General features: G+C 55.7%; 1 protein-coding gene across 4 annotated transcripts in view; it reads left to right on the top strand.

Annotated features, from left to right (window-relative positions):
• The window catches only part of MLLT6 (MLLT6, PHD finger containing), a 47,382-nt gene extending 36,562 nt beyond the window's left edge, over window positions 1-10,820 (top strand). For all 4 annotated transcript variants that reach the window (XM_037411114.1, XM_037411112.1, XM_037411110.1 and 1 more), the window contains exons 13-20: window positions 2,269-2,335; window positions 2,707-2,849; window positions 3,141-3,329; window positions 3,530-3,618; window positions 4,038-4,393; window positions 4,530-4,638; window positions 6,152-6,529; window positions 7,367-10,820. In XM_037411114.1, the coding sequence (XP_037267011.1) occupies window positions 2,269-2,335; window positions 2,707-2,849; window positions 3,141-3,329; window positions 3,530-3,618; window positions 4,038-4,393; window positions 4,530-4,638; window positions 6,152-6,529; window positions 7,367-7,411 (1,376 nt within the window). In that variant the 3' untranslated portion in view covers window positions 7,412-10,820. The remainder of the gene's footprint in view (window positions 1-2,268; window positions 2,336-2,706; window positions 2,850-3,140; window positions 3,330-3,529; window positions 3,619-4,037; window positions 4,394-4,529; window positions 4,639-6,151; window positions 6,530-7,366) is intronic.
• The last annotated feature ends 1,394 nt before the right edge of the window (window positions 10,821-12,214 follow it).

Raw genomic sequence — 12,214 nt, 5'->3', positions numbered from 1 at the left:
GATGAATCATGGAGGCAAAATCCAACATCCAAAGTGCTCAAAAAAGCTTGATCCTTAGTTTCCATTTCCAAGATTGCTCTTTTTGTTTGACTGGGATCTTCTAAGCTTCAGGACATGGGGGTTTTTTTCCCGTTCCAGGCAGCCTTCACAACAGCTTCTGGGTTTTGTCACGTTTAAGGTTTGTCCATCACTATCTCCTGCTGGAGCTGGTGGCCCAGAGGGTGTTAAGCCAAATTCACTTTTTTTTTTTTTCCAGGGGGATTAATTAAGATGCATTAAACTTCCTGCGTGGGGCCATTTTCACTTAAAAGCCTGGTAACTGTTTTAATCCCAGGTCATTAACGGGGCGTTGTGAAGTTTTAAGTAATCCTGCCTTTTCTGTAATTCAGATTACTTTTCCTGAGAGTGTCTGTGTAGACAGATCCCATGGAGACATAGCTTTCATTGCAGTAATATTTGAGCTTTTCACAATTTTAACGTGATCCAGGGAAATGGTGTTACCCTGTCTTACAGGTGGGGGAACTGAGAAACTGTTATCACTGATGCAGGTTGATACCAGGGTGCCTTTGGCAGTACGAAAAGTCTGATTCTTATCTTCCCACTCCCTTGGCTACTGTCTAGTTCTTCCTCCCACAGCTTGTCCTGGATCCTGCCTCATTATGATGACAGACCAAATGTATTTATCTTCTCTAGTTGTCTTCAAGCCTCTTTTTTCATACTTGCTGCCTTGGAAAGTGCTGTCTCTGTGTGATAACTCAGTCGTCTCCCCGTTCTGTAGACAACAGGGTGGTGTTGGCCAGGAGATAACTGAATACGGAGCCTGGTACTGTTTCAAAAAGCCAGAATTGTATAGATGTGTGCAGTCTCCCTGGGCTGCAGGCGAACAACGTGACGGTAACAAGCAGGCGGTCAAAGCTTAACTGAATGTTTATTGGGTTGCAAGTTCAAACAGTTGCGGCAGAGCTGCACACGGTGGGCTGCGAATGTTTTTCAAAGGGTTTAGGTGGTCTTTGGGTGGAAACGATGCTGAGAAGCAGTGCTGTGGTCTGACCGTTCCCAGCCTTCTGGTAGCTTGATCCTGGTTGGAGAACTTAGGAAGATTTCATGCCTTGTGGTGTTCCCTGAAATCAAGATTTGTCTCCACGTGGCATCTTATATTGGGAGGCTGCTGTTGACTGGCAACCACTGGTCACCTCCAGAAAGCAGTGGCTTCTCCCCAGAGGGGTGGACCGGTTGTAATTGATGGTCAGAAGGATGTCCCCGTGGGGATGAAGGAGTGAGGATCCCACTCGTACCTGTCTGTAGGAGCTGCCGAACAACAGCTGCGTTTGCTTGTTCTCAGCAGTAGAAAATACCCTGCTCGGGGCATTACACTGTAAATCACAGCGTTCCCTGCAGGAGACTTCCTGGATTCTTGCACATAAGAAATGTCTCTTATTGTGTGAAGAAGAGGAGGGGCAAGTCAGCCAGCTGGTGCAGGCTGTAGTCACAACATCTGACATGTCCCAGAGCGAGGGGAACGTGTGTTTATGGCCTGGCAGGCTCTGGGGGTGGAAAGCAAATGGCAGATAAATATACTTCCCTTCTTGATTACTCTTTGGACGGGAGATCTCCGCACGTGTGCACGCGCGCAGCGGCTCTGTCGCCAGCACTGTCGTGTCCCAGCTCCCTGGGACAGAGGGATGGGGGGGGGGGGGGGGGGGGGGGGGGGGGGGGGCGCCGCTTCTGGACACTGAAGTTTTTTAGAAAGGAGCTGAGAATCTGGAAACTTTGGAGGACCCCAGCTGGGTTTCGGGAAAGATCCTGGAAGCACAGGGGTGCAGCGGGGCTGTGTGCGGGGTTGGTTCATCCCCGCAGGCTCAGCAGAGCGCCTTCCACCCCCGCAGCTTTACAGCTGAAGGCGAACCCGCTTTCTGCGGCTGGGGGTGGGGGGGCGCGGGTCCGGGGCTGCCCCTCGCCCCACGGCCCCGCGTTGCCCCTTCGCCCGGCCGCTGCCGAGAGTGGGGGGTGGGGGGTGGCGGGGGTGACCTTGCCAGGGTGACATCCCCCCCCCCCCCCCCCCGCTCCCAGCGGCGGTGTGACACAGGGTGACACGCAGTGCCACCAGCCCCTCCCCCGGCGGGCGGGGCCCTCCGCAGTGGCGGGGCGCTGCGCTGCTCGGTGCTGCCATCTAGCGGGGAGCGGCGCCGCCGCCCCCGGGGACACCGGGGCACCTGCCGGGGCTGGCGCCTATGAACACGGGGCCTCTCTGTCCCTCTCCCCACCCAGAGCCGGACCTGGAGGACTGCAGTTTTGGCTGCCGAGGGACGTCGCCCCAGGAGAGCCTCTCATCCATGTGAGTGTCCTTCAGGAGCCCTCCCCTGCTGCCTCCGCACCCGCGGGGGCACGGCGGTACCCCGGGAAGCGTTGGGATGACATAGCAAGGAAAGGGAAGAAGACCGGGGGGCTGGGGGGGGGAAAGCAGGGCCAGCTGCTTCCCTCCTCTTTGGGGCTGGGAATGGGGTGGGATGAGGCAGGTTTGCTTTTTAATACCAGCCAGGGCTGCTAACAGGAGCAGAGGGCTCTCCTGACGTGCAGCGGAGGAGGCTGAAGCTGGGAGGGATGCAGGCGCTCCCGGTGTGAGGCAGAGATGTGGGGAGAAGGGAGCAGAGGAGCGCAGGTGGAGACTGGGGAAGCATCTCTGACGTCTCCTCAACCCTTCCCCAGGTCCCCCATCAGCAGCCTGCCGACCCTCTTTGACCAGACGGTGTCCTGTAGCAGCAGTGGGCAGCTGGAGAATGTTCCCCAGGCTACTCCAAACATTGAGCAGCTCCTGGAGAAGCAGGGCAACGGGGAAGCCGGCGTAAACAGTGAGTCACTTGGGGCTCACTCGGGGCACGGGCTGTGGGAAGAGGTCCTTGTGCATGTTTCTTTGGGAGCCAGCTGGGATTTTGCCCACAGGCAAAGGAGCCGGGTGGGGTACAAAGCACTAGTCTGTGCAGTGGGGGAGTAGCTGGCAGTGGGACTGTGACCTGGGGCCAGTCTCCATCCCCAGTGTGGTCTGATTGTGGTACCTCCTGTGGATCCCCTTCTCCTCTTTCCTCCATCCCCCATTCTCTCCTCCAACCCTGTCCCCCTTCCCCTCCTTCCGTTCCCTGCAGTTGTAGAAATGCTCAAAGCCCTGCACTCGCTGCAGAAGGAGAATCAGCGGCTCCAGGAGCAGATCATGACACTGACAGCCAAGAAGGAGCGTTTGCAGCTCCTCAATGTCCAGCTCTCCGTCCCTTTCCCCGTGGTGACCAGCAGCAACGGCTCAGGCAGCCAGGCCCAGTACATCCTGCCTCCCAACGGTGAGGGGACCGGTGGGATGCATCGCCCTGCGCCCTTTCATGGTGGTGCCCTGGGGTGGGCAGGAGGGGGTCACAGTGGGGAGGATCTGACCCATTTATCTCTCTGTAGCCACTGGCAGTATGCACTGTCCCCTGCTATTGCTGTGGCAACATCAGGCTCCACCCCTGACTCTGCATCCTTACTTCTTTCCTCTGTACAGTCTGCAACAACGATTCCCTGAGCATCAGCAAGAGCCCCCCGTGCAAGAACAGCTTCGGGATCGAGAACTCGCTCTCCACTTCCTCTGAGGTACACTGGCCACCGCATCCGCCAGCCAGCTGGGGAAGGGACCTGGGGAGGGAACAGAGCAGTGCAGTCCCAGTACTTGTGACTTGATAGCCAGCTCCTAAAGCTTTGTAGTCCAGGCCCAGAAATCAGGTTTCTTTCCCTGGAGTTCCCGTTCTTCAGTTCATCTCAGTGCTGAGGGTCTGAGTAGAGTAGCTGAGTCTGCGGGCGTGAGATGAGAATGCTTCTAGGTTATTCTGGCTGCACTTCTAGACATCCAGCAAAGCCTGGCTGAGTTCTGGGACCCCTCTGAGCGTACACCTGCACTTGCACTTACAGTCCCCCTTCCCACCTCCAGCTCCTGCCCAAAGCACCCTCAGAGCTGAGCTGACCTTTCACAAGCTGCCCCAAGTCCGATGCTCTTATGTCCGTTTCTCCCCCAGGACCCTCATTCAGGTTGCCCCAGCAGGAGCAGCTCTTCCCTGTCCTTCCACAGCACTCCTCCACCCCTGCCCATGCTGCAGCAGAGTCCTGCCTCGCTACCCCTGCCCGGGGTGCAGCAGGTGAATGGCCTGGCCAGGGTGGCAGGCAGCGGGCTGGGGGGAGGCACCACTGCCAGCCACAGCCTCTCCACGGTGCCCATGGTGGACGGCCTGATGGGGACCCTGGCAGGAGGCCAGCAGATGCCCATCAACGGGATCCTGGGGAATCTGAACGGAGCTCAGGCCGCCCAGCCTCCAAGCGCGCTGACGCAGGCGAGCGGGCCTCCGACCTTGCAGCTCTCCACCAGCCTGAGCAGGTGAGGATGGGGAGCCCGCGGGGACAGCCCTGCCCTCTCCAGCAGAAGCCTAGCACCGGGAGGGAGGGAGGGAGGCCCTGTGCATGCAGGACCAAGACGGGCTGTGCTGACATTCCCTGCCCTGCTCCCCTTGCAGCATGCCCAGCCTGAGTCCCCTGACAGAGCAGCAGCGGCACGTCTTGCACCAACACGAACAGCAGCTCCAACAGCTTCAGCAGCTCCTAACTTCCCAGCCGCTTAATCCGGTAAGCGTGCCTGCTGGCACCTTTTATCTGATGAACTGTTTAATGGGAAAGCCTCAGAGCAGAGACCAAAACACCGGGCTCGCTCCTTCACATGAATCCCCTGCCCACAGGGCTGCAGAGCCATGTGCCTTTTCCGTGGTTCCCGGCTGCTGTGGGTGGAGTGAGGAGAAAGGCTTTAGGCAGGAAGGTGCGGCACCTCCTGGAGGAGAGGAGATGGGGATTTGAACTTCTTTGTACAAAGGAAAAAATTTAATCTGCGTTTCCCACATCCTGAGGGTGTGAGAACATGGTAACGCTAAGCCACTGTAAAATCGGGAGTGCTGTTACCTCCTCCAGCCATCTTTGAATGCAAATCGTGTCTGCTCCTGCTGCCGCGAGCACCCTGGTCTCTGGGCTTGCAGATGTGCTGAGGCCCACAGAAGAAGAGGAACTCGCTTGAAGCCACTGCTTGAGGTTAGAAAGAGATAAGCACCAAATTGTTCAGTCCTGAGGCAAGTGAGCTGTGTCTGGGCACATTGACACGGAGAACTGGAGATGCCAGGGGGACTGTGTGGGTGGCTGAGGACTTCGGGGTCAGAAAAAGGATCAGGCAGCTGTTCTGAGGATCTTGGCTCTCTGCCTGCATCCTCTTGGGTAAAACAGCAGCCCCGTCCCAGGCTGTTGTGGGAATGGCTGCGTGGATCGATGGTAAACAAGCCCCCGAGTGTGTAAGAACCACATTCATTTGCCCAGCAGAAGCCTGTTTGGTGTCCCTCCCCTGCGGTGAGTTGCACGGGAGCGCTAACAGTTCCCGTCAATGAAGCTGTGTTCGTTTATGTCTCCCATGAACTTGGCCCGTTGCTTTGGATAGATTTCTGGGTCAGGCTATTTATAACCCAGGAAAAGCAAATTTCAAAGGGCTGCTTTTTACAGCAGCTGATGTCACCGTGTCATCAGCTGCATCCCTGTGGGTACGGGCACAATGTCAGCTCTCAGCCTGCCGCATTGGTCGATGGTTGCTATAGTGATTTCCGCAGTTTGCTTGGATTCGAGGGCATCCCTCGGGGTGCAGGTGAGCTGTGGCCCTCATCCCCCCCGAGGCCGAGGCCGGCTCACCTACGCTGACCCTGCGGGTCAGGGCTGAGCTGTGAAGCAGGACGGGCTGGGGAAGGAAATGAGCAGCCGGTCTCGACGTTCAGGACGGTGAACGCCGCAGATTTAAAATCCATGGGTCGATTGAGTGGAAAGAGCTGAGCAGATTTGTGTGCCTGTAGGTGTCTTAGGGAGGGTTAGTTAATCCTGCGCTTCAGGAAACGACGGGATTGGAAAGGTCCTAAGCGCAGGCTGTGAATGAACACGGGACTGTTCCTCTCTGCGTGTAGAGGTGGGATCAAGGGGACTTTCTCCGTGTCCCCAGTAGCGTTGCCTGGGGTGGACTGTGCCCGTGTGGCTCCTGGCTCCTTTGTGTTAGGTGTCACCTCTTCCTGTGCCCTTTGCCCCTCCTTTGACTTCTCTTCCTCACCCTTCCCTGCAGGAGCAGCAGGCCCTGGTGTTCCAGATGATGCAGCAAATCCAGCAGAAGAGGGAGCTGCAGCGGCTGCAGATGACAAGCTCGTCCCAGCTGTCCATGACCAGCCTCCTGGCAGCCACCTCCGCCCCCCTGCACTCCAGCACCAGCGCCCTGATGACCTCGGCCCCTCAGCCGCCCCCCAGCAGCAGCTCCCTCATGGCCTCCCTCTCCCCGCAGCAGCTCAACCCTAGCAATGCCCTCATGGCCCCCCAGGCCACCCCACCGCTCAACGCTCCTGGGAACAGCCTCCTGGCTTCGGGGACAGGCATCCCTCCCGTCCTTACAGCACAGACTAACCCGTTTCTCAACCTGCAGGCTGATGGCAACACCCCGAAAGGAACGGTGCGTATGCTGCTAGCACTACCCTAACCCCACTGAGCTCGTGGTGCTAGGCGCTGTACAGACCTGGGGAGAGACAGTCTGCGCTACAGTTAACGTGGGGGACCGAGGGCGCCGCTTAGGCAACAGGGCCAGAACGCTCGGCTGGCTTTGCTGCATCCCTGACTAGCCAGAGTCACATCCTGATCCTACCTCCAAGGACTTCTGTAGGGCCCAGGCAGGGTCGTGGGTAGGCACAGAGCCTCCCGAGGTGCCCTTCTGTGTCTGCGTGCAGACAGGCGCCAGACCTGCTGCAGGAGCAAGGCAGAGAGAGGCCATAGATTTGTCTCCGTTCACCCTGAGACTTGGATGGGACAATGTCCCCCTGGCAGTGCCGGCCCTACGGGAGCCGCGTGAGGAAATGCGAAGGTGACTGCATGTTGAAACCCAGGGTTTAGGAGGAATCTTGCACCCGAGAGCAGAGGTTGTGAAGAGGTTTACAGCCTCTCTGTAATGCAGCCTTGTACTGGAACACCAGTGTCTAGGGACTGATGGTGTGATACTTTCATCTCTCCTCCATCCCTCCCCTGGCCTGTTCCTGTACCCAGAAGGTCCAGCCCTGGTTGGAGACATTTGGGAGCCAAAGGCCAGGGTTGAGGGGCCAGTTCGGCCTGAACTGGGCACAGGGGAAACCCGGGGCTCCCGTGTCTCCATTGATCTCGGAGGAGCCTGAGCGGTGGCGGTGAGCAGGGCCAGGTCCGCAGCACAGCAGGGCTCTCTGCTTCTGCCCCCTTGGGTTGCTGCCCGTCCGGTACTGATACCTGTCTCCTCTGCGTCTCTTTTTCTGTTTGTTTTTTAAAGAGCATGAATGAAAAGGGAGCTCCTCTTACCCAGGACAAGGGCTAAGCTCCCCCCTCACCCCGAACAAACCAGCAGCCAACTCCTCTCAGCCAGGGGAATGTGGCTTTCCAGTCAACTTTGATACTGTTAGAGCAATGAGCACAAGGCTTCCAAGAAGCATTTCCTGCCGCTGGGCAATGCCAAGAGGTGCTTTGGAAGACAGTACGTCTCTGACCGAGCCCTGGTATCGCGAGGAGTGAAGGTGGGGGGCTGCCTGCCACCCTGGTCCGTGCCACACATGCTCAAAGCGAAGCTGTGTTTCCACGCAGGCTGGAGGAGTGAGTTACCACCAGATGCCTGCCAGTCTCGAGCGTGTTGACGTGTGTGTAGCCCCGCAGGCCAAGGCGCTAGAGACCATCGAGCATCCTTGGCCAAGACCTTGGTGGAGGGAGGCCCCTCTGCTGAGGGCTCCTTTCTGCACGGTGCCGAGGAATCTGGCAGTGCCCTCGGAGGCAGCATGGGATGTGACACAGCTGGGGAAGTGGGACGTGGTGGCAGTGCCTACGTGGTCTGCTTCGTCCAGATGGGGAGGTTAAGAAGAAGTCCTGTAGCTGAGATTTCTCACCTGCTTTTCATCTGCTGGGCTCTTGGGATGCTCTTCTTTCTATAGCCATCGTACGAAGCCCCGACACCTCAGCTGGATCCAAACCCAGCCTGAACAGACATGAGTGGTGGAGCGATGGGTAAGGACCGGTGCTGGGGGAGGAGGTGAAAGCCACCTACTTCTGTCAAGGACGTTGCCACATCTGCTCTGCCAGCTGCTGTCGGTTCGGTGCTGTACTTTTCACGTGAAAAGCACACTCCTGCTCCTTGTGCCATCTCTCACTCTTTCCTTCCAAGATTTCCAAAGGCTAAAATTCCAGCTTGCAAAAAGGGGCTGTAGCTAGCATTACCCCTGTTGTTAGCCAGCTTCAGGAGGTGCATTTGAACCCGGCAGCTGTTTCCCAGGGCTGAGCTGGGAGGTAGGAATGTGTGTGGGGAAGAGAGAGTCCCCGATCTGGTCCCTGTTCTTTCTTACCCACCGCAAATCGCTCCGGTCTGGCAAAACCACGTTCTTCCACTGGTCTTGGGCACTTGTGAAAAGGGATCTCCAAGCAATGGGACAATGACCAGTCTCCTGAGCTAGGACATTGGACCCTTCGTTGTTTTCCACCTTTTGACCTTAACTCCGTCTTGCAGCCTGGAACCTCAGCAAAGAAATCTGCTTCCTCTGAGCTTGGATGCGATGGATTGATTGAAGGACAGGTGGGGCAGCTCCGAGGGAAGGGGAACATCTACGTCAAACGTACAAATGCCCCTTCTTTTCCTCATCCCCTGGTTAAATCCAGAGCTTCTGGGGGCAGGCGGGAAGACTCCAGCTAATAGCAACTCTGAGGGTCTTAAAAAAGAAAAAAAAAGGAAAAAAAAAAAAGAAGCTGTCAGACCTTAACGGATATTTTTCAGCACATTCCCACTGCCTCTTACACTAGTTTGCACTATTCAAATTCGTCAGCAGTGGGTCTGTGCTGATAGTACTAGAAAAGCTTGTTATAGGCAAAACTCATCTGCTAAATATCTTTTTTCCATTTTATTTTATTTTATTTCTTTTGGTTTGGTTTTGTTTGTTTGGAAGATTGTCACCACAATGGTTGAATAAGGCTAAAAGGAGAGAAAATACCTTTCTGATTTCAGCCTCCAGTTCTGTGAACTGGGCAGAACACTGCTGTCTGCTCAGAAATATATATATATTATATATATATATAGGGTTTTTTTTATAAAGAAAAGCTAATGTTTTAACAAGGTTAAGAAGCTATTGGAAAGATGGAGATGGCAGCTAAAAGTAGAAAAATGGGGGGGGGGGGGGGGGAAGTCCCTTTTTTGCAGCCTCTGCAGCACAGCCTAGAGAGAAGCACCGAACGCGGCTCTTGCTGACACGTCCCCTGTCCCCAGCCGCCCCCCGAGGAGGGCACGGGCTGAGCGGTGCCACCTTCCATCCACCTGGGACTTACTCTGAACCGAGATCTTTCCGTTGCAAACGCTTTGACTCATTTTGCCTCCCTGTCCCCGAAATTGCTCTTGGCACAATTGTGTGCTTGCACTTTTTTTTTTTTCCCCCCCCATTTCATTTTCTCCCCCGCCTCCCCCCCACCCCAGCTGTGGTGCTCCCGCTCCCCTCTGCGAGCAGAGGTGCCACCCAAACCCTCTGCTCCGTGCGGGGTCTCTTTTCTGCAGCGGGGGTCCCGCCTTGCTGCCCCCTCTGCAACTGAGGAGCGTTGGGCACGAGAGCAACACGCCGAACGGCTGTTTCGGGGCTGCCACACTAAATCCAGCCCTGAAGTGCCCCGTTTGTGTGTGTGATGCCCCGTAAAGGCTGTACCTACCGCCCTCTGGCCAGCAGCAGGTCCTTGGGTGCTGGGAACAAGCGTTCCTTATCCCTGGGTTGGGGGCAGCATGTGATGGACAGAAGTGTCAGGGGTAAAACAGCGGCTGTTGAATGTGCAAAGGTGGTCTTTGCCGGCTGCTTGCCCAGCTGCGTTTGTCTGGGGTTTTTTTTTTTTGTTTTTTTTTTTTCCTTTTTTTTTTTTTTTTTTTTTTTTTTTTTTTTTTTTGACTCTTTTAAGAGACCATCAGCATGGCCAGCAGACCAGTCCGTAACCACAAGGGGTGACAGCCTGCCCAGACCTGGGCAAACTCTTCCACAATTTAACCACATTTCACGCCCTGGAATTAGAAACATGCCAGTACCAGGAAGAGAGGGGATGGGAAGGAGGGAAGGCTGGTTAGCAGGTATCTATCCCTTAGGAGCGTTGTCTTCCAGGAGAAACAAACCCCATGCTCAGATCAGTGTGTTGGTGCCCAAAATCCTTGGGCAACGACAGAAACCTTGCAGGGGGCCGGTGAGAGGTACGTAACGGTGAGTTTGCAGTCAGGAGGCTGAAATGTGCTGTACAGGGCTCCGCACTGCTACTGGGAAAAATATTTGGGAGCCCACGCGTCAGGAGAGGTTGGAAATCAGAATTCAAGGACTTAGTTTTGTCGGCAGGATCGCTGTTAAAAGCAGGGAGGGCTGAGCTACGCTGCATCCCTGGTTCCCCCTGCTCTGTGCTGGCCACGCCATTGATTTTTGTTGGTGGCAGTAGTTGGAGCATGAAGCCCGTCCGCTCTCCGGGGCTCTCCGGAGCAGGGGGGGACAAGGACGAGTAGGGGAAGAGACATAGAGCACTTACACATTTCTCTGACATCTTCCAAAGGCGCCCGGTCCCTTTGAACCGTGCTCCTTCTCCGATCTCCTCGACCTGTCCTAGAGCCAAAGGTCCCTTTGGCAGGTTGAGGGGAGGAGAAGGGGGCACTGCTGGAAGGTCGAGATTAAACATTTGTATCTCTGTGAAAAAGAGGGAGAGCAGGGGAAAGAGGAAAAAAAAAAAAAAAAAAAAAAGCTAAAGATTATCTGTGTTTCAGTTGCACTGGGGTATGTTTCTTTACCCGTTTTGATGCTAATGTCTCATTTAGTATGTTGCATGTGTCTTTTTCGTTTTGATTTTTTTTAATTAAATAAAAGAGAAAAATGTGTATATTTTTGGCAATTTAAGGTAATGTAGCTAAGATATATTTTTTTCACGCTGCTTGACTGTTCTTTATTATAATAAATAATATTAATATTAATATCAAAGACTTTTTTAATACAGCTAGGCTTTCAAAATGGCCAGGAGAGTAGGGGCTGTGTGATTACCTTCCTGCGTATGTGCTGAGGTCCCGTTGTCTGCAGGGCGCGCGGAGGCACGCGTGGCGCCGTCCCAGGCAGCGATGCATCCCAGGGCGATGTTCTCAGCCTGGCTCCTTCCTTGGCACCTGGGGGGCAAAGGGGGGCCAGGGCAAGCGGGGACCCGTTGGTGGCTGTTCCCCCCAGAGAAGAGCGCTAGCCCCTGCTGATCCGCAGAGCTGCCCAAAACCGAACTCACCAACCTTTTCAGCCTTCCAGCCGGCTCCTCCGGCCTCCCCTCTCCCAAGAGTTTGTTTCTCCTCAACAGCAAAGGGAAGGACTCGTGCTGGTCCTGCTTTGTTCTGGTTTCCGCTCCCCCAGACAGCCCTGCATAGCTGGGGGATGAGGTCTCTGCGGAAAATCTGGTTTGGAAACGTGTCCTGCTCTGGAGAAAACCAACTCCCGCTCCAGGCTCCGCAGTTCTATCTGGCTGGGCACTTGCGTGGGTCTTGTTCCAAAACTGCGTAGTTTTCTGTCTTTTAGCCCACAGGCTCCAGGGTTCCGCCGTCTCCTCCTGCTTCTTCCTCAGAAGCTGGTTTTACCAACCCTTTTTTTTTTTTTTCCCAGTCACAGCCCATCAGCGAGGTGGACCCTGTTTGCCCTCTGGGTTCACAGGGCTCCTTGAAATTCTCCCCCGGCACCTGATTCTCCCACAAGTGCTTTTCTGTCTCATGGACCAACAGTCAGCGCTGCCGCCCCGGGGCGGGGGAAAATCGGAGGCCAAAGAATTTGCCCAGGTTTCTCCAGACAGCCCAAGATCTGCCAGGAGGGGAGCGCAGAGTGAACTGGAGACCCAGGAGTTGACGGTTTTATCTCGACAAGTTGATTTTGGTCAGTTAAAGGGTCATTCAGAGGAGACGGAGTTTGGCAGGCGAGGGCGGCTCTTGCAGAGTCGGGTCATCGGGTGCTCGGGGTCGTTGGGGGAAACTTGCAGCTGGTTTTTGGAAGGGGCAGGGGGTTTGGTGCCTGGTGCCGAGGGCTCGGGCGCGCTCTGCGGTAGCTGGGAGCTGCAAGTGTCTGTTGGTGGTCGGCGCTGCGGCACAGGCTGGCAGGGAGGAGCAGGGGATGCC

Source organism: Falco rusticolus, chromosome 18 (assembly GCF_015220075.1).
Source record: "Falco rusticolus isolate bFalRus1 chromosome 18, bFalRus1.pri, whole genome shotgun sequence".
Lineage (NCBI taxonomy): Eukaryota > Metazoa > Chordata > Aves > Falconiformes > Falconidae > Falco > Falco rusticolus.
The sequence above is the reverse complement of the archived record's forward strand: the minus strand, read 5'-3'. Positions and strand labels throughout refer to the sequence as shown.